This window comes from Aptenodytes patagonicus, chromosome Z (assembly GCF_965638725.1).
Source record: "Aptenodytes patagonicus chromosome Z, bAptPat1.pri.cur, whole genome shotgun sequence".
Lineage (NCBI taxonomy): Eukaryota > Metazoa > Chordata > Aves > Sphenisciformes > Spheniscidae > Aptenodytes > Aptenodytes patagonicus.
Genome location: NC_134982.1, coordinates 15,019,576 through 15,041,582, shown reverse-complemented (window position 1 = coordinate 15,041,582; position 22,007 = coordinate 15,019,576). Strand labels below are relative to the sequence as shown.

At 36.5% G+C, this 22,007-nt stretch overlaps 1 protein-coding gene across 1 annotated transcript in view; it reads right to left on the bottom strand.

Moving 5' to 3' along the window:
* Positions 1-22,007, bottom strand: part of WDR70 (WD repeat domain 70) — a 140,221-nt gene that overhangs the window by 73,537 nt on the left and 44,677 nt on the right. The window contains exons 8-9 of the mRNA XM_076362462.1: positions 18,678-18,831; positions 16,821-16,897 (exon numbers count right to left, since the gene is read on the bottom strand). Coding sequence (XP_076218577.1) covers positions 16,821-16,897; positions 18,678-18,831 — 231 coding nt within the window. The remainder of the gene's footprint in view (positions 1-16,820; positions 16,898-18,677; positions 18,832-22,007) is intronic.

The following is a 22,007-nucleotide window of genomic DNA, read 5'->3' as shown; positions in this document are numbered from 1 at the left end:
ATTATCTTTGTTTCTTGTTGATGAAATTTTCACATACAAATCTGACTGAAGAGATTGTTTTTCTTTGCATCAGCCATTAGATTGGCAATCATGGATGTCTGCATCAAAGCATATCACTTCTCCAGTTCAAATCAGCAAAGTATCCAAGCAAGTCTTCAGAAAACCATCCACAGAGTAGGTTAGAAAACCATCCCCTTAAGATCCTTTCATCCAATGAGTAACGAGTTCAGTGATTTTAATGAAGTATAGTGAGCTCTCTAAAGAGTTAATATGCTTTTGAATTAATAATAATTCAAAGTCTTACGTTAATGCTGTGCTATTTAGAAAAAAACCCAAGCACTAGTATTTTCCTGATACTATGTAGCACTTTGCACACAAGAAGCCCTTCATTTACTATTCTAGCAACATCTAACTTCAATATTATTATTTCTATAGAGAACATCAGATGAATTACAGATATTATGTGATTGACTTCTGAAAGCTGTGACAGTAAAAGGAGGCACAATTTTGTGTCATTTTCCAAATGGGGCAACAAGACAACTAACTGAGATCTCATCTCCCACTTAGTAAAGATAAGAGTGGGATGTTATCAATCTCCCTATGGGGTACATCTCATTAAGATCAAAGGGGAAGACCTGGTAAAGAACATCGACAGTTCAAGTTACTGTCACCTGCATGAACTGAAATGACTCAAGAGCAGTCTTGCATGATACTGCAAAAGCAGGAAGAGTAAATCACTAGGAAAACAGGATGCTTTCTAAAAAGCTGATTAGTCATGGCTGTAAAAGTTAAGGCTCATTTGGGTCTCAAGTTCTTCTTCACTCCAATAAATAACTTAGATTGGAACTAACACTCAGCAGAACTCTCCATTAAACCAGTGAAAAATCAACTGAAATTAAATTAAAGCAGTCAAGCAATTAAAAGCTCTCTGAAGCAACAGCTCAGCTGATCCTATATGCATGACAATTAGTTTTAACCATTTTTGCTGCCATCTTAGATCTCACTCACAGTCACTTTTCTGCAATTCCATTAGCAATGAACTGCAATCTAACAGAGGTAAGTAACGAAAGAGAGCAAATTGTAAGTCTTACATGTATTTTGATTTTTAAAGTTACAGAATGTATTCTAAACAATGCAAAGTTTGACTCAGCTGTACAGGTTAACTATGCACTTTGGGCTACAGAAAATTTTAACAGTGAGTTTTACTTTGTATTTATGTATGAAGTAACAAACTTTGTATGTTCTAGTACAATCTCCACAAAAACTTATAATCTGGATAACCACAGAGGGCATCGTTTTTTCATATACTCATCACCATGGCCTGCCTACATCATAATATTGCTGCTCCTGAAGGAGCCCCTATATTACTTTCTGACTTTTGTGTAAGGTTAAAAGTCTAAAGCAAAAGGTTAGTGGACAAAGTAGTATTAAATTTTATTATTTCTGAAGATGAAAACTAAGAGACTTATGCTCCCTTATAAGTTATGTTCTCTACATGGGGGGAAATGCTATTGTTTTGCTGGAGTTGAAAATGTGTATATTTAAAAATAGTAAAGGCAGGAAATAAACAACTAAAAAACTATTTTTAATAATCTGTTTATCCTTTTAAATAAAAAAGACCAGAGAAGTGACTTGTTTCATAGCCCAATTTGATAAAAAAAAATCAAATATCTCTAGAGTTTGAACACGTTACTTTGTGGTGCTTTAGTCTTCTGCTTGCCTTAAGCCCTTAAATTCACCTTATAGCTCACTGCACAGCCTCCTGCTACCTAAGCAACCTGGTCTAAGTTGGCCTTGTGCTAAGCAGGGGATCGAAAGAGATGACCTCCAGATGTCTTCTTCAAGCTAAATTATTCTGTGACTCCAGAAAATCTGAAAGGGTGCTTTACAATGCATTTAGAGCATATGAATATTCTTGGCAGCGACCCACACTTCTTATATCTAAAATTCTATGAACCAACATAAATCTGTTCAAAAGCTAGTAAGACTAGAACTAAGTCCAAAATCACAACAAAGACATACAAATAGCATCAATATCACTCACTTTAAGAGCTACTGGGAGATGGATATTGGGAAAACTGTAGAAGCTTCAGTTGGTGACTCACGTACGTTGAGCCTACATGTTGTAAACAACATGTCTTACTTCTCTACTCCCTTCTGCACTCATGAGTAGTTAACAAGCACCTATCCCCAAACCTATTTGGAAACTCCAGAGCAATCAAGGTTTAACTCGCAGCTGAAAGCGCTCCTACACAGGTCAATCAAGTAGTAGGAAAATTCCCAACTCATTTTTTTTCCAGCTAGAACTCATGCATGCCTCCTTAATAATTCAGCTATTCTTTAAATAATTGTAAATGACCAGCTCTACTCTTCATTTCTACGTGGGGAACTGGCAAAATCTGTAATTCTTTTTTTCTTAGAATCACAGAATATCTCGAGTTGGACAGGACCCATCAGGATCATTGAGTCCAGCTCCCTGCTCCTCACAGGACCACCTAAAACTAAACCACATGACTCAGAGCCTCATCCAGACGCTCCTCCAACTCTGACAGGCTTGGTGCCGCGACCACTTCCCTGGGGACCCTATTCCGGGGACCGACCACCCTCTCAGTGAAGAACCTTTTCCTAATGTCCAACCTGAACTTCCCCTGACGCAGCTTCATTCCATTTCCTCGTGTCCTGTCTCTGGTCACCAGAGAGAGGAGATCAGCACCTCCCCCTCCGCTGCCCCCCATGAGGAAGGTGGGGACTGCCATGAGGGCACCCCTCAGCCTTCTCTTCTTCAAACTGAACAAGCCAAGCGACCTCAGCCGCTCCTCCTAAGTCTTGCCCTGGAGGCCTTTCACCATCTTGGTCGCCCTCCTCTGGACACACTCTAACAGTTTGATGTCCTTCTTACATTGAGGCACCCAAACCCACACACAGCACGCGAGGTGGGGCCGCACCAGTGCAGTGCAGAGTGGGACAATCACCTCCCTCGACCGGCCAGCTACGCTGTGCTCGATGCACCCCGGGACACTGTTGGCCCTTTTGGCTGCCAGGGCACACTGTTGACTCATATTCAACTTGCCATCAACCCGAACCCCCAGATCTCTTTCTGCGGGGCTGCTCTCCCCCAGTTTGTAGGTATAACCAGGATTACGCTGTCCCAGGTAGAGAATCTGGCACTTGCTCTTGTTAAATTTCATACGGTTGGTGGTTGCCCAGCTCTCTGGCCTATCCAGATCCCTCTGTAAGGGCTCTCTACCCTCAAGAGAGTCCACAGCTCCTCCTAGAAACTTACTTAATGTAAGGCCAGCCTGATGTAACCCTATTTACTGTAACTCTTTGAGCCCGACTTGTCAGCCAATTGCTCACCCAACATATTACAGACTTGTCTAGCTGTGTGCTGGACATTTTGTCCAGAAGGATACTGTGACAGACAGTATCAAAAGCTCTGCTAAAATCTAAAACCCCCACATCTACTATCTTCCCTTGGTCAACTAGATGGGTGACCTTGTCATAAAAGGAAGTTAAGTTCATTAAACAAGATTTTCCCCTCATGAACCCATGCTGGCTATGACCAATGACTACGTTGTCTCTCAAGTGTTTTTCAGTAACTCCCAGAATAACCTTCTCCATAATTTTACCAGGCACTGAAGTGAGACTGACAGGCCTGTAATTACCAGGGTCTTCCTTCTTACACTTCTTGAAAATTGGGACATTTGTGAGCTTCCACTCGACTGGAAGCTATCGGTGAAAAGCAAGTTCAGGATGCTTTGTATGTTTAGTTCCTTCCTACTATGGCAAAATGCAGCTAAGGAAGCTCTTAAAAAATACGCCATTTCTGAAATACAATTTTTAATTTTATGCTTAAAATCCAAATATGTTTTCTCTTGAAGCAAGAGAGCCATCAATAATAGATGCAAACAGGCCAGACTGGTGGTCCCAGGCTGAATTTGGCCCCTTACACAATTTCATCACTCCTGGCACCCTCAATTTTGTGGAAAGATAACACAGCTTTTAGAAGTGCACGAGATGTCAAAACCTCCTCTTGCACATACCTATGACCGGTTGTTTAGACCCACAAGCTACTGCTGATTTTACGCAGCCCAGGATAGACATTCCTAAGCTGCTATTCAGTTCCTACCACTGAAAAAGTTGAACCATCTTGTCTGAAACTATGTACAGTAGCTGCAGAGAAGGCAGTGTCAGAAGCGTAAGTTTACCAGATACTTTCAGCCTTTGGTGAAATCATGTTAAATTGTAAACTAAGTTTAGAAAAACAGTTCCATTTCCAAATGGAGAAAAAAAAAGTGTATTTTCATGTCACATCTGTTGTTTGCAGATGAACAACATGAACAAATTCACATGCTTACTAAAGTCACTGCATTTATACACACACTGGATATATGTGCACATATGTGTATTTCAAACTACTGTGAAGGAAGTACAAATTCTGAATTTATGATCCATCACCACTGGGTGGATTCCCTAGCTTTTTCTGTGTGAATTTCTCTGTCTTACATTGACAAACAGAATGAGCCTCCCCTGTTTCATATACAATAAACTTGGAAGCTGTGGATAACATGAAATTCTAAACTTATCATTTCAGAAAAACAAACCGATCTAGTCTTGGAATCAATATATGAGACTAGGGGCAGAATCTTGAAACAAAATTGTAAGATCAAAGTGCAATGCTTAACTGAAAACCTACTCTTCAGCAGAAGTTTGTGTTTACATAAGCTGCAATGTAAAAACCACTTGATAATCAATTTCACTTCAACCATGCTATGTGAAAAGCAGAGTTTTGTTCCTGTCTATATGCATAAACACATCTGGATTTTAAAATTAAAACCATTCCATAGGATCTAGGGACAAAGCACAAGCCATACTCCCTTCCACAGAGCCATGGACAATATAATAGCAAGACTTGCTTAAATAAATGAGGAAAAAGAATTGGCACAATTTAGCATGCTTTGGCCCCCCATTTTCTCTGCATTGCAACAAGTTTTTCTTTTGTTTTAAATTTTTAGTTCTTAAGATAATCTACCTGAAACTGTATGAACCTTTTAAAAATGAAGTTATGCAGTAAAAATATAAGTCGAAAAAGCTCTCAAATGCAAGCTCTTACAACCGACTGCATTTTTTATTGCAGCAGCTAACATTTTAATCAAGAAAAACTTCAGAAAAATATTAATATAAACATACATAGTTTATAAAAGACGAAAATAGCTTTACTAACCCTTTTGTAAACACACAGCTTTCAGCAAGGGCCAGCACAGTCATTATTCAAACTCCTCTTAACCAGGCCTGCTCATTTGCTGTGCTCTCTTAATCAGCTCTGCACTGCATATATATCTATAAATAGATGTTAGTCTAGGAAAAGCCGTCCTCATGTATCTGGAGTGAACTTCACACCTTTACACATATCAAGACAAAAAGCAAACTACTATGTCCGTGCAGTGCAAATTACTACACACATGTGAGATAGCAGCAATTTCTTGATGAACGCACTCTTGTCTTACGAACAAGTCTCCAGAGGTGATTTTTTCCAAAGACTTATAATTTTGACTACTCATGGGAGATTTTCACAAGAGCAACAGAACTTTACACCTACACAACCACAATGCTTCCTCTTCCTGCAAAATACCATGCTCCTATGCCGAAGGATGAGAACTTAGGCTGTTCCAGAGACAGGAGAAAGAAAAAAGTCACCAGAACTTAACATAATTGACACATGTAACTCCTAAGCCTCATTACTGGAAACAGCTGAATTGCTATGGCTGAAATAAAAAATAAAACATCAACTATGTGACGATAGATAAGGTGGATATACAAATCCTCCAGCATAATTTGATTTTCATAAATGCCAATTCTGCTTTATTTTTACCTCATGCAACTCTTGAGAACAAGTTTTTAGATAATCTGTATGGTATTGCAATGTAGGTATTTAAGCAATAACTCTATAGTACAAAGAGTATATAAAATACGGGTTAAACCAGGTTTGTATGGAAGCGAAAAGTATTATATTTTACACAGGTAAAAACCAAGAGAGACACCTAAAATCTCTGTAACTGACAGAGGAATAAAAAAAATTATTCAAAAAATTATTCTATCTTGGGACCAGTTACCAGACTATCAGTTCCTTGCTCTCTGTGTTTACTTGCACGCATGTGCACGAACAGCTGGTTTCTTTGAAGCCATAAAATTTTGTTACTTCAGGTACCTCTAACTTTACTCCTGCTTTGAATTTTATTAGTGTAGCACTAACCACATACATTTGATATTTAATTCTAAATATTACCTGCAACAGTTTGAGAGTGCCTTATTTAAGTTAACTTTCGATTCACAGTCATTACAAGAAATAAAGCTTGTAAGGCTCACTACTTTAAAGTCTTCCTGTATTATGGCACTGAATATGCATGGAATACTTTTAAGTTATATTCCATATAATCATATGCATTTCCAAACAAAGTGGGCAGATCTACATCATCTCTATTGCTTTTGGAAGCCTTGCAATATTTTGTACTTTCCCAAGATCTTACACTCTTGAAATTGGTAGACTGCATGAGTACTTCAGCTTTCACTTGAAAGAACCACAAAGAGCTTGAAATATTAAGCAAGTTCAGACTAAAGGTTCAGAAACAAGGAAACAAATAAGCAACCTGTTAAATATTTAATTTATTTGTATTTTGAATAAATGAATGTTATTATATATCTACTTGAAAATCTACTTGGCTCTAAGATGTTATCATGTGGCTGTTTCATTGCTAAATCATTAATTTGAATGTAACCTGATGAGGAGGCTCTTTAAACCAAGCCACTTTCTACCGAAGCAGATGAGTAATACTCACATCACCCATTCCACCAATTCTGTTATAAGGGTGCTAACCTTCAACAGAGGATTAAAAAAAAAAAAAAAAAAGGAGTTTGCATGTGGAACAACTGCATGGACTGTTCCCCAAAATAACAGAACCTGTGAAACTAAACTATGCTATTATTTTTCATGTACAGTGCTCAGGAAACTATTAATGTCATCTAGCTCCTTCTAAACATGGGTCCTGGGTTTAAAAATTAGCCATTCTAGGGTCACTGAGAGAGTTGTTACTTGATGGCTAAACTTCATGTAAATAAATGTGAGCTATGTAAAATATAATAGACACCCTTTGTCTACCTGGAAAAGTTTCTAGAGCAAACAAGCCCTGGCCATGGACTGTAGGAGTCCACTCTGGTCCTCTGAGGTAGTCTCTCTGCATTAAAGAACTGGAAACATATATTCCACACTGTATTTCAATGGCAATTTTGATTTAATGGTCCAAAAAGACAACTACAAAAACATATTTTTATATTAGCACTATGCTCACTCAGTGTCCTTAAAAAAAAAAATTCCAAAGGAAAAGCAGTTCATGCTGCAGAAAGACACACACTGGGATGAAACATCAACTTATAGACAAGTAATTAAATCTATTTTCAGAATTATTATAACCTCAATGAAAAAATAAAGTTGTTCTAAAAAAAAAAACCACCACTCCTTGAAAAATTTCTAAAGCCAAATTTTAACTCAAAATTTTAACTCTGTCTGAAGTTAGATTATTAGCTACGATTTGCAATAAGCATGCTGATAGAATAATTAATTTTTAAAGCTTAAGTATGTACCACCAAAAAAGGGAGGACACCTTTTTTCTTCTCTGAAACTCTTCAATACCTCTTGTTCTGCTATCCATTTAATTCACTGTGAATCACACAACAGAAGGAAGCTACAAATGAGTATAAGTAAATTATTTATTTTGAAGGCAGGAATGTATATGGTCTAGTAAGTTTATGATGACAAAAGAAGATCTGCATCTTATCTGACCAAAAGTTCAACCTCAGGAGACTGAAATGTTTGCCAGCAGGTTCTAAATCACACAGGCACCAATGAACGTAGATCTTAATTGTAGAGATTAGCTGACCAGAAGTTTCCACTACTATTAATGAGCTAAACTGAAGAATATCAATCAGATGTTTTGTGTCCCAGCAAACAGAAGATTTCACAAATCACAGGTCTGGAAACATTTCAAGAAGGAGATGAAAGGTTTCCAAAACCAAACTAATCTCTCTCAAGAGAAATGCATTTAATATAAAGTTTTATTAGCAAATACTTGAACAATAAAATTAGCTTAAAAAAATTAACATTATTGCCATAAAGGGGCTGTAAAACAATCTACTGGGGAATGATTCGGAGACAGCAAGGGGGGGAGGGGAAATCCAGCAAAAAGTCAGGGAGGAATTGGTTGATAACACTGTGAAGGCAGATTGATTTTGAAGAGATAACATGCAACTAAAAAAGAAAAAAAAATCTTGTAATTAATGTGCTACAGAAAGAACTATTAGATCCATTTCCCACCAGAAGTTCCACATGGACAGTTCTGCCATCCTCAGAAGGACTATGTATGGACTTCTTTCTAGCCTCAAAAAGTTGAATAACTTTAACAGACATTCACAGCTCAAACCCCAAACCCTTATCCATAAGAGTTTAACTAAGTCACATATATGAGTTGATCAGAGTTTTTATCACCAAGAAATCTACATACCCATTCCAATCTCAGGCTTATTAACTGGTGCTTTTTGAGCTCACTGGTTTGTTTGATGATTAAAAGAAATTTCATCCACCAATTTCTATGTGAAGGCTACAAATTGTAAAGAATTTACTGCATTCCTTCCTTAATAATCATGTCCACAGTCACATAATACCTCTGTTGACAAAGAAATACTTTTTTCTCTCCTATTCAAACCTTGCTAACTTCTTATCACTGGCTCTAGTTATGTCTTTAACAATTTAAAGAAATTTCAACTGTCAGACATTTTATCTCTGTTTCAATATTTCTTTACTATTGCCAAGTCTCTTAATATCCTATTCAATAAACTGAAGCATATTCAGCTCCTTGAGTGTCTATTAAGCAAAGTTTCAGGATTCTTCTCTGATATTTTTCCTTTTCACTGTCTTTTAACATCCTTTTTAGGCTGCTGTCATTGGAACTAGACACGGAACTCAACTGCAGTCTCTATGGTAATTGCTGAAACAAAACATTAACATCATATCCTTTACGAACGTCATTAGTAAAAGTTAATTCTCTGTGTGTGTATAGATTTTTAAAAGATGTGGTTTCTGCTCATCCATAGCTTCATACTAAGAGCTTATATACAATTAACTCTACAGAACTTTAAGGACACGGGTCTAATTTTGAAAATATTCTTCTCCATGTATAACCTCACATGCTGTTGTCTTCACCCACGTCACTAACCAGTCTGCTTTCACTATCAGTGACTAATACTTAGGGTTTTACTAGAAATAGTCACACTTTCTCTGATAAAATGTTTTAATTAAAATAATTTATAAAAATATAAAAGTTTTGAGGCAATAGTCCAATCTTATGAAACTGCATTAGAAACATGTTGTTTTGATTATTTCAGATTACCAGTTTTAAGATCTCTTCCTATTAGCCAGTCCAGCTGATATATGACAAATGTCTCACATGTATTTACAAGATTAATCCTTTAAAAGTCACAAACAAAACTCACTGGAATTAACAGAAAAGTTTTCAACAGATTTGGGACTGTAATTTACTGCTTCTAACTTACTAATGGCTACTATACAAAAATTTGTAAAATGTTTGATTAAATAAACAAGAGAAGTTTCTCTCACAAAAACCCATACAGAATTTCCATGATATTCTATCCCACTTGCGAAATGGGATTTATCAGCCTTAAACAGAAATTTCTGAACTGAAAGCATTTCCAGACCAACCATCACCCAATGAAACCATACACCCTTGAAAAGACTACCAACTGAGAAACGCAACTCCAGACTGTTCCAATTAATTTCATGAAAAACAAAAACCACCCGACATACATATCTTAGGTGCTAAACAAGTAACTTATCAGTGGGATTTTAACTAAAACATATTTATATAACACGAGGACCCTGATAAGAGGAACAATTTTCAATTTCATTATGCAAACAATGAAATTACCTGCAATTCCAAATGTCAAAAAACCCAAAGCAAATATTTTCCCAGAATTTTGATCGATAGGATATTAACTATCATTAGTCATTACTGCATAACTTTAATACAGAATCAGATTTGAACATTAATCATGGCGATTTAATTTTATTTTCTTAGACAGAATACGTATTTTATATTTGTAAGCAAATGTGCCAAAAAAAATTCTTGTCTACCCTACTTTACTTTCTCATTATCAAACAAAAACATTTGAGTTTAGTTTATTAAGTCTATTGTACTTCCCATTATTACTAGAATAATCAGAGAATTCTGGTCATTCAAATAAGATGTGTATCTCATGAGAAAATAGTCCTTTAAATTGAGTTATAGGTTAAAATAACCAGTGAATACTTTAGAGGAAAGGATTTCATCTTCATATAATAAAAGACATAATCAATTCTTCATGGGAGAAGACAGGAAAGGAAGTTACCAGAGTGAAAGATACTTGTGGAACAAAGTCATCACAATGGAAGTGTTTGCTCAACAATCTGTATATGACCCAGAAACATGGGAAGTTTCCTATCAGTCTTAAGACCGGCAAATTCCTGTCTTCCTTGCTATCTGGTATCAAGCTGAGCTGATGGAAATACTAAAACTTCCAGTCTCCCATCATTTCTATCCTGCCAGAAGTTACTTACCCATCAGATCTGCTAATGGGGCTACTTAAAAGCATTATCTAACCCATCTCAGTCAAAGTGAGCCAAGACCAGGAAAGATGTAATAATCAAACAGTTTTTCCAATCTGTCTCATTTTGACAGAAAGTGGTTAGGGAACAAGACCCAAGGAAAGCTCATCCGTATAACCTAAGCTGTGCACAATACAGGTGAGAAGTGAAATACTAAGTGTTCTGGGACAAGAGAAGCAAACATATGCATTACTGCCTTCCCATGCTAAGCTAAGAACACTGCGACTGACTAGCAAAAGCCAACTTCCTTTGAAAAGGCTGTCCCTTCTCGCTCCGCTCACTGCACAGTTCTAACAGTAGCAGATTGTTCAGAAAGCACTGGAGTACTGTGAATATTTAAATTCTGTGTTTGCCAGAAAAAACAACCAATTTTTTTTAATGTATATTTTCATCTGACTTTCAAGTTTCTTGCTGTAATAAAAAACAACTTTACTTTGGTATGACTAAAAATAAATCACTGAATGGAACTGTATTGTTTTATGTTCTAAATTAATTCTGAAAATTTGCCTAAACTGTAATATTGTGATGGGGAAGAAGCATCTCAAAAATCTTGAAGAAAAATTTTCAAACTTCAGAATTTCATCTTCATATGGAATATTTCACATGAAGTGAATATGTATGTGTATACACACCTATACCTATGTGCTTGAAATGTCTCGGCAAGAATTTTTTTTTTTCCTAGGATGGAAGTCCAAGCTGTATGACACCAGTGGCAAGTTCAGTTGTTTCATCTCAGTATAATTTGCATTCCCTAGCCTATAAAGCAGTATGACACAAATCGATATAATTCAGGGTAACTTTTGGGGGAGTAATAACTTTGGACCCCAAAGGAGGTCCTACACTCTATAGCATGCAGCTTGTTTTAAGAAGTAAATCTAGAAACCGCACAAAAGCACAAGCCTAAGACTTTGCAATTAAACAAAGACTTTTAAATGATCCCCTAGATGAAGGTGAAACATTAGTAATTATTTTCAAGTATGCTTTGCCAACTAATCTTCAAATTTGTGAATACAGATGCAGTCTTGAAGCTTAGGTTCTAATGAAAGTTTATGCAAACAACTTGGTAGTAGCCTTGGCATTGCTATCTTCATGCTCTCAGGAGTTTTCAAAGCTGCAGACTGATCGGTGTTAACTGTTATTTATTACACATAAAATGTTTAACACACTGAAGGCAATAAGACTAATAATATTTATCCAAAAGCTTTCTTCAGTGTTGTAGTTTGTTTGGTGCTTTTAAACAAAAAAAGGTCAGTACATGTAACAAGTTTAATTGTCATATTTCTTCAAATACATCATTCACAAAATCTACAAATTCTGCGTAACAGCAAGACAATATAACTATACTTACACTGAACTGCACAAGTCCAGATTCTGCTCTTACCTATGTTTTCATATGCACAGTATTACTGATACTTAAAACATTCAAGAAAAGTAAAATTATAGCTTCAGTTCTCCAGTTGTCAACAAAGCTATTCCAGGCCTTAACAGAGTTCAAACTCCAGGGTTATATTCACTTAAAGTGTAATCAGCTTAGGCTGAGAAGCTATCAACCTAGAGTGAGCAGACAGTATGTAACCTGAAGATTAGATTCTATAAATCCAGGAGAAATGCCATGTAACCCCAGTTTCACAGTCAGCAGAGCTGTCCTTCACAGTGCATGGCCAAGCAGCCTGGAGATACCAAATCTCACACTCTGCTGAGAACATAATACCATGGAAAAAAATCTGAGGAGCAAGTATGTGAACTGTAGCACGACTTGGCTCTAAAACTTATGGGGCACAGACCTCATCAACTGAATTGAAAACAGAATCATCTGGGCTGAAGGGAGCTTGCCAGTTTAAGACAAGCAGAATGGCATCATGGGAGGAAGAGCAACTTCTTGCTCTGTGGGCAGGAAAACTGACTGCTGACCATATTCAGCAGTACTATTCCAGACCTTGCTCAAATCTCTTTTCTGTCAAGCTATCAAGCCTTTATGCTATTTTATTTCTGAACATTTGAAGCTACTTCACTGAAATAACCCCATCTATTTAATTGAAGATAGATCTACATTGAAGCACAATTTATCTCTGAATAACTATTAGAGAGGTCACTTGGTGATAGCAGTCAATATTCTCTACGATACCTTTTAAAGAATACGAACATTAACTTAACTTACTAGAGGGTGAGAGAGGGAAGACTTGCGAGAAGACTTATCAACAGTAAACCAGCTGTTAAGCAACCACAGCCCTAGCTGCAATGACAAATCACAAAGTTCAGGACTGCTAAATTTCAAGTTTGGCTGCAATTCTACTTCTAAAAGGCAAAAATATACGAGAGTAGGGACATAGAACACCTGTTGCTGGAACATTTAATATCACTGAGTTCTCTTGCTTATTCATACAGCACTACCTATCACATTTGTGATAAGAAAACATCCAAATAATGAAAACAATATTATCCGTTTCCTCTTCCTCCATTGTTTTAACATAGAAGTCAACTGATATTTTGGAATGACATAAAAAAGGAGTTAGCTATGTCTTAAAACACGGGGTATTTTTTTAGGTCACTCAGCTCAGGTGTATTTCCAGAGGGGAGAACAATTTTTAAAATCTTTCTGATTTTCAAAATTTTCTTTCACTTTTAGGCAATGCATTAATGTTGGCATTTCTGTTACTATAAACTTTACTGCAGTTCTGTAGACATGCTCAACACACTGCTTATAAATTAACAGATCCGTGCCTTAGTAAGTCTATGTTCAAAATCAGCCTGAATAATGTGGTAAAGGCATTATGAAAAAGACAAAAATGTTGTTGATCACACATTGTATCTGAGCCTTATCTAGAATGGCAAGGAGTACATGCAATTAAAAGGGACTGATCTTTCAGGAACAGCTGTGGGGTATTTAAAGTTCTAGGCAACATATAGCCATAAATGAAAAGATAGCCTGTGCCAGAAGAAAGTTTACATCAAGTTAATACCAATACAGAAAAGAGCTTCGTATGTATGCTTTAAAAAACAGTGACAGGTTGGTATGAATTAACAACAGCCAAATTCGTGAAAATTGAAATTATCATATCTGTAAGGCAAACTTTTAAAGACAGAATTACTGCAGTTGCGTGGAGAAGACAATTGAGTTTCTATGTCTCTTTTGATACAATTTTATTCTAATTACTTGAAATGTTGGAAAGCTAAAAGCAACGTTACACAGTTCTGAGAATATATGCACAAGATTTAAACTAGTTAAAAAGATATATTCAAATAAAGAACTCCTTAGCTAAATCTCTAGGTTAATTAGTGTTATTCATCCATACACTTAACGTTAATCACCAGATTACTTACAGAACTGACAAATTTCTTACTTCTTTCTGCAACTAAAAGCTAACGAACTCTGAACAATCTGTAAAAGCCCAACAAAATTATTATTCATCTCTACTTCAGGAATAATGAAACTATTTGTTTAAAAATAAGTGTTTTTTTAAAAAACTTACTATAACGTGAAAAAAAAAAACAGTATGGTATTACATGTTTTAACAAGACATCATCTGGAATATTTTCAAGGAAAACAAAATGAAGTGAGCTACTGTAAGTTATATGTATTCACTAACAATCGCATAACTGGACATGAACTTATACAAGTTAACAAGAGGAGTTTTCAGACTTAAGTCTGTAACTGCCGGGTCTAGGGTCTGGCTCATACCAGTGTGTAAGCTGACCAGCTTCTGTTTCTTTCATATAGGAGTCAGAAGAAACTGTGTCTTTTTCTTATGTAGTCTTTTCTGAGTTCAACATTGTGTCCTTGAACAGTCATACAAAACACACTGAGACTCCCTGCTGGTAACCCATATATCTGCAGTCTGAAGTAATAAATTTACAAATAGTGTAATAACCACAAATTAGAATACATTATAGTCAAAACCTACTTATAGGATTTCTTTGTAATAATAGAGCATATTTGAATGCCATGAATAAATCACAAGAAACAGACCATCTCTCAAAATATTTCTCTTACTTTCTTAGTTCAGCAGGCTCAATGTGAGTCAGCAGTGTGCCCTGGCAGCCAAGAGGGCAAACTGCATCCTGGGGTGCACCAAGCACAGCATAACCAGCCGGTCAAAAGAGGCGATTGTCCCGCTGTATTGAGCGTTGGTGTGGCCTCACCTTGAGTGCTGTGTGCAGTTCTGGGCCCCACAATTTAAGAAGGATGTGAAGGTCCTTGAATGCCTCCAGAGGAGGGCAACAAAGCTGGTGAAAGGGCTGGAAGGCATGTCCTGTGAGGAGCGGCTGAGGACTGCGGGCTTGTCTAGTTTGGAGAAAAGGAGGCTGAGGAGCGACCTCATTGCTCTCTACAGCTTCCTGAGGAGGGGACGTGGAGAGGGAGGTGCTGAGCTCTTCTCCCTGGTACCCAGGGGAGGTTTAGACTGGACATTCGGAAGCACTTCTGTACCAAGAGGGTGGTCAAACACTGGAACAGGCTTCCTAGAGAGGTGGTCGATGCCCCAAGCCTGTCAGTGTTTCAGAGGCATTTGGACAGTGCCTTTAACAACACGCTTTAACTTTTGGTCAGCCCTGAAGTGGTCAGGCAGTTGGACTAGATGATCGTTGTAGGTCCCTTCCAACTGGAACTATTCTATTCTAGTTTACAGCTCCAGTCTTAAGATGAATTACTGATTAAACTTTGGAGACTTTATAGTTTCTGTTATTATTAAATTTCAGAGATGGAATACTGTCTTTAACATTTAAGTCCTGTGTTGCAAATTAAGCAATCCAAATTGTTTCTTTTCACATGACATGTCCAAATCCTGGAAAGACCTGTCACTAGCATGAAGCAAAATGAAATGGGTTTAAAATACTTTTCCTGTAATGTCAGCCATGTAGTGTCTCTGAAAATGCAATTATGCAGCCATTTATAGTAGTGTTTATCTGGATTTTACTTACTTGACCAGACCATTTCAATTCACAGCAATTCAAGCATCAGGGATGCACTGAATCCATATTTGGTATATTAGTTAGAAACTTGCTTAGATGGGACAAAACTAGACAATCTTCATAATTTATAGTATCTTACTTTGTTTTTCACTATCTACAAACTAGTCAACCTAATTAAGAAGCTGTACTAATGTGTAAGTACATTCAAAAGAGCAACAATCTTTTTGAAGTATCTATTCTACCATTTAATAAGTATTTCTACTATGGAAGTAAAACCTTTGTGTCTACAAGCTGGGAAAAATATATAGTCGGCTTAACTTGCATGTATTTTTACAATTGAATTGCTCCATAAAGCACATTATAGTATTTAAGGTTTTTTTCTTCTGCTACAGTCTTATGAGAAATTGTGAATTTTCCTATTAAAATCATTTTTTCATGTACATGTGTGTTAAACCAGTAAGTCGGTCCCTTTTAGGAAAAAAAACCCATGTCGTTTAAAGTAAGTGATAATTGGAGTCTTCTGTTTACCATGGACCACACTACAGATACATTAGTGGGCCAATTCAGTCTTCCCACTCACTGTCACTCTGGAGTAAAGGAAATTGCATATTTGAAACATCGGTTCAAAAATCATTCATGATCTTGCAACTGACAGCTGCAGTAACTTTATTTATTAATGCAATTGCCACAGTGACATTTTGCAGTTTGATTCTAACCACAAAGATCAAGACTGAAGCCACAAAATAATTTCTAACAGTCTCTGACACTTGTCAAACAACATCCATCAATATTGAATTACACAACATAAAACTTGCAACTTCCAATTGAAATACTCTGTCTTCCCAGCGAATTCAGTTACATTTGAGTCTCCACACAGGAATACTACTACTCTGAAGATATGCTGGGTAAAGTTAAATTTTGTCCAAGAATTTCTGTAAAAACTTATTTAGTCAACAACTTTCATGAAATATCATTAGAAGTCATTTTAAATTACAAAACTAATATAATACAGACAAAATACATTAATTATCTAGAGCTGAAACGAATAAAATTTTTGCTTCCAGATCTCACCTAACATTGTCCTGAGCACTTGCTCAAGATTTAAAAGGACAATATTTAAAGCAAATCAGGGCACAATATTAAAACACAGAAGCCAAACAAGCCTCTCAAAAAACTGACAAAGATAGGCCTCAATACTCACCCATCATTAGAACATGTCAAAAATTCTTCCTTTATTTTTGGATGCCAACAGCCTGAATTGAGCATTGCTGTGTGACCCTAAGGAAATAAACACAAGGTGGTCTTACAAGATTTTGTAAGAGGTCTTACAAGATTTTATAAATTTTACTCCAAATCCTTCAGGTGGAGTCACATGAAAGCTGAGGGCCGAATCAGACTCTTCTGACCACAGCAATGGCTGGCTGACATCACAATGATTTAACAGATCTAATCCATTTCATGCTTGCTTATTTTCATTTTTGAATTATAAAAAGCCTGCCATTCTTCTATTTATATTTTTTCTTTCAGAAAATGGCATGGAATCATACTTCCCCTTTTTCTCTTAGGAGGACTATAATGCAGAGAAAGGATGAAACAATAGGCATCAATATGGTGTCATGCAAATTGTTCCAAGCTACACAAAAATAAGAGGAATAACAAGAATTACCAGGGTGACACAATATACATACTCAGTGCGAAACTACACTAGCCAAAGACCTTGTTGGAGAAAACTGAGGAAACAGAATTCGAGCGTCAAGATGGATTTAACCTCAGGTGAGTTTTTCATGAAATATTAGAAGCTGCAAATTGAGTAGTCAGCCCTGTTTCTTTAGGATGGAAAAAACAGAAGGTAAGGATTTTATCCAAACTGAGCAATTGCCATTATAGTGACTATGAATATAAAATGTCTTTGTCCAGTTGGCTTTACTTCTTTGAAGTACAGGCACATGCTCATTGACTACATTCAAACAGAAATTTGGAAACTACTCCTGCAACGCTGGAATTACTTCAGTTTGCTTTAAGCACAAATATGGAGAGAAATACTGAAAAGTTAATGGGGCGATATAACAAATATTTTAGCGTTTCGACTGTTGGACCACAATACACTGGAATTCTAGACGTTTACAAGAGAAAGAAAATCTGAGTTATTTTTAAGTAAACAAGAACTAAAGCAGATGTTACTATTTGATGGCTTTATATACATATCACTAGCCAAAAGAAATAGTCATCTGACAAGAACAGCTTTAGGCAAAACAGCATTTAGCCTAGTATATTTGGCAATATACTTTACAAGCAATAAATAAATCAACTTTATCATCAGTTTGAGGAGTAGATTTTGTCATTACTTTTTAGGCTTAAGCTATTTAAAAAACTGACCTTAATTTAAATCATCTATGTAACAGAATCGTTGTCTGACACAGTTTGTGGAAATACGAAGGCAAAGTGGTCAAAACCCAATCAACTGTTGTTAAAATACTTCAAAACTATGAATCAGCCCTTCTTCATTTGCATTTTTAACTACCATTAAAAATGTACACATTGTTGCTTATTAGTCTTGCACTCATGGCATGTAAGTAACAATAATAACAACCTCCAACGCCTGCCTTGAAAGAGGTAAATTATATCAGCAAAAGAATGGAGGGTAGAAGAAAGCAAGAGACTAGACAGATCAATAGTTTCTAATATTTTTGGGAGGTTGGTTGGACAAGGGTATGGAGGAAGCTGACAATTTTTACAAGATACAATTTTAAATAGATTAATTTGTTGTAGTATCATAGAAACATTAGTTGGAAGAGACCTCTTGAGTTCACCTAGGTCAACGTCCCACTCAAAGCCAGATTATAGCCAACACCAGACCAAGTCAGCCATGGTTTTGCCTAGCTGGGTCTGGAAAACCTCCATGGATGAAGGTACCACAACTTCCAGCATGTATCGATACATGGGACTATCGTTTCCAAGAGACAGGGCTTTACATTCTTCCTTACTGAACTTCATGAGGTTTCTTGTCAAGAGAAAAAATACTGTCAGTCTTCTGGCATTCAATTAATTTCTGACTTACCTTTGTGTTTGTCATATCCACAATGTATTGGTCTCCTTTTATGCATTCCATTACTGGGAAGCCATCTCTGTCAAGAACTTTTGCCTGAGAGTTACCAGAGACAACGAGAATGACATCTCCTGTGCTGCTATACTGTAAAGATTTGATTTGGTGACTAAAAAGAAAAGAAATAAAATGTTTCAATTAACTTCAGTTCCGTAAGCCTACCCTAAAACAGAAGAGTCAATGGTGAGAAAACATATTGCAGAAATAGACCCCGTACACATTCCTATACCAAAAAGGTGGGAAAAAAACAGATCTGAGATTGATGGATTAGAGCTTTTTATTCGCGCGCGTGTGTGACATTTCCTTCTTCAGCCACACAGCACATCAAACAATATTATTTACAAAGTTGGCACCTAAAAATGTCATTTCTGGCAAACATATTTAACTTTAAGAATGCTCATAAAACTCCAAGTGAAAAATAGTATGTGTCAGATTCAGCTCTTCAGGGCTGAAAATTTTTTCACCTTCTCAAAAGCAACATGTAGATTTACAGTAATCTATAAATTACTATAAAAGGGTGTCATAGTCCTACATAAAGCTCCACTGTACATTGTACACCAGGAAATTAGTCGTATGTCAGCATTCTTGCATCTTTTTCTGTGTTCAGGGCTACAGTTTCATCAGAATCTTAGATAAGTTAAATATACCATCAACCCTGGAAACATGACAGTAGATAACAATCTGCCTACTCTACTATGCCTTAGATGATTGCTCATTTGCTGTAAACGTTTTCTTATATACGTCTTCTATTGATTGAGAAAACCTGGGACAGAAATCATGGACTAATACCAAGACGACAAAAATTGACTGAAAGTGGGAAGACAGCTGATGAGTGAGAAGTCCATTTCCAGCTTCAGATTCTTCTCTCAGCGTTCTGCTTTATGAACAAAGTTCACTGCAATTGCTGTATCTGAAGCAGATAACCCTTTGATCCCCTACCCAGCCATACTCCATTACAAGGACGGCAAAGAAAAAGCAGTCTATCCACTCCACACCTGTCAGAAATTATATCCCGGCACATTAACAGAACATGCACAATAACATCACTTTGTATTAATGCTTCAGCTTTGCAACTAAATTAACCGCAAATTAAGGACTGGAATGCATTTGCCAGCTAGATTTGGATTCCCATGGCATCCAAACTGTCCTCAAAGGAGTATCTTCCTTTTGGTGAAGAACATAACCATGTGCATTCAAATCCTAGTAACTTTAAGGAAACTACTTTTAACACAATTTCACATCAGTAAAATTAACACTCAGATAATCAAAACTGCCTATGCAACTTGTAATTTAATAATTTAACATTTCACATCTTATATGGTAGTGACTTCATGACTGACTCAGCAGTGGCTATTATCTGTTAAATCTGTCTTCAAACTGTACGTTACTACACAAAACACGTAAAACATTGTAATACATGTTTTAAAAGTTCTGCATTGATCATAGTAATGTAAACTAAGCATAAGTTTCTCATTCAAAAAATGTTTGGCAAGACTGATTACATTATGATTCAAAAGCCAAAGATTGCTTCAAGCACCCTATTATGTAATACAAACTGGCAGCCAAATTGGCCGAAGTATTATAAACTCTGACTTTTAGTAGAAAGGAGACACTCAAATCTGGGAATTTCCGAAATAGATCACAGGCAATGTCTGAAAAAGCATCCTGAGCCTCAAGAGCAAAAATGGATACTTGCTCAGAAGAGGAGAAAGAAGGCCAGCCGCATTAAGCTCAGAGGAAACACTGAAAAAATTAAAAAGAAACCCACAAGAGTAGAATATTCTCTGCAGGCAGCTGATAAACCTAGACTAAAGAATCCATCAGATTCAGCTTTAGAGCAACAAGCACATCTTTGGAATTAAAAAATTTTCCACAGTTGTACTTCTAAGTGCTCTTGCCACATCACATGATTCATACAAAGTTCAAAATATTCCTGAGCCCTACCTGAGTACTGCATGTAGAATGAACTACTTATCTAGTTCTATTTCTCACACTCTAATGCTGAAATTGTCAAAAGAAAATACCCAACACACCTCCAAAGCATAGATTCATGTTTTGCACTTTTTATTGTTGAAATGTAAGAACCAAAATTAAACATTTAAAAACTGCACTAAAAGATTATTTTTTATTGATTTGGCCACTAGATACGATCGAACAGCTTGCCCAGAAGTAAAATCTGATTTTTGTGAGAATCCACAATATGTAGAGGCCCACAGAGTCTTCTGAGAAAACTGTTTTTCAGACACTGAAGTACTGAAATTAAAACCACAGACATTAATACTGTTCACATGGCACAGTTCATAATTTGATCAATATTGTCTCATTGCTTCTTTGTAGTTCTGTATCAGCGTGTTTGAACAAACTTTGTTTTCATCTTAGATTTAGATTTGAAGTTTCTTCTAACAAGGAAAAGCACCTGATTTTACAGCACTTAGCAAAATGGGAAGCTAACTGATAACTCATCAAATCAGTCATGTGAAAAAATTAGTCTGAGAGAAAAGATTTCCACAACCTTTATCTAAAGAAAAAAAAAACCCAAAACCCTTTGTGACTGTGCAGCACAGCTTTTAAAATCATGTCCAAAAATTGGTTCTATAAGCAGGGCATTTGCAAAGCCCCAGAAGTTACTGCTTTTCAGATGTTTATTGGAGTATGACCAAGAGCGAGGCTCTGCAGAGACAGTTCTTAAAGAAAACATTTTTGGTTCTTATTAATGTTAAAGCAAAAGTCTTGGGAAACTTACAAAACCAGTTCCCTTTAATAGCATTAATCCAAATCATTTTGGTTTAAAGCTGCCAAATGTTCATAGTACTTTCTGCCAGGACCTGCAGAACAGAGCTACGTACATGGGTAGAATCATGACACACAAATAATTTCTACACATGTAACAGAGCTTTGCCTTACCCTTGCCTTTGCCTTTAACACCAAGGTGTGGTTTGAAGGTACTAGTTTTCTGTCAGGCTCTTTTTTTTTTCCCCCCCTTACATCCCAAATCCAAGGAGAAATTAACAGAGTAACCTGATACTATGCTACAAAATGGAGTCTGGACAACACAGAATTGTTCTCAGGCTTTTTTATTCTTAAAATGAAATTAAATTTATGGCTCCAGAACTGGATTTCTGCTAACACCTAAAGCTGCCATACCAGCACTCCTCAGAATTCTTTGAAATTAAGGTCTGTGAATGCTAATAGTCCTTGCAATAAATTCCATAGTGAAAAAAATAATGTAAGAATATATATACACCTGGGCCTAAGATATATAATAATATTCCACATAGTGCTCAC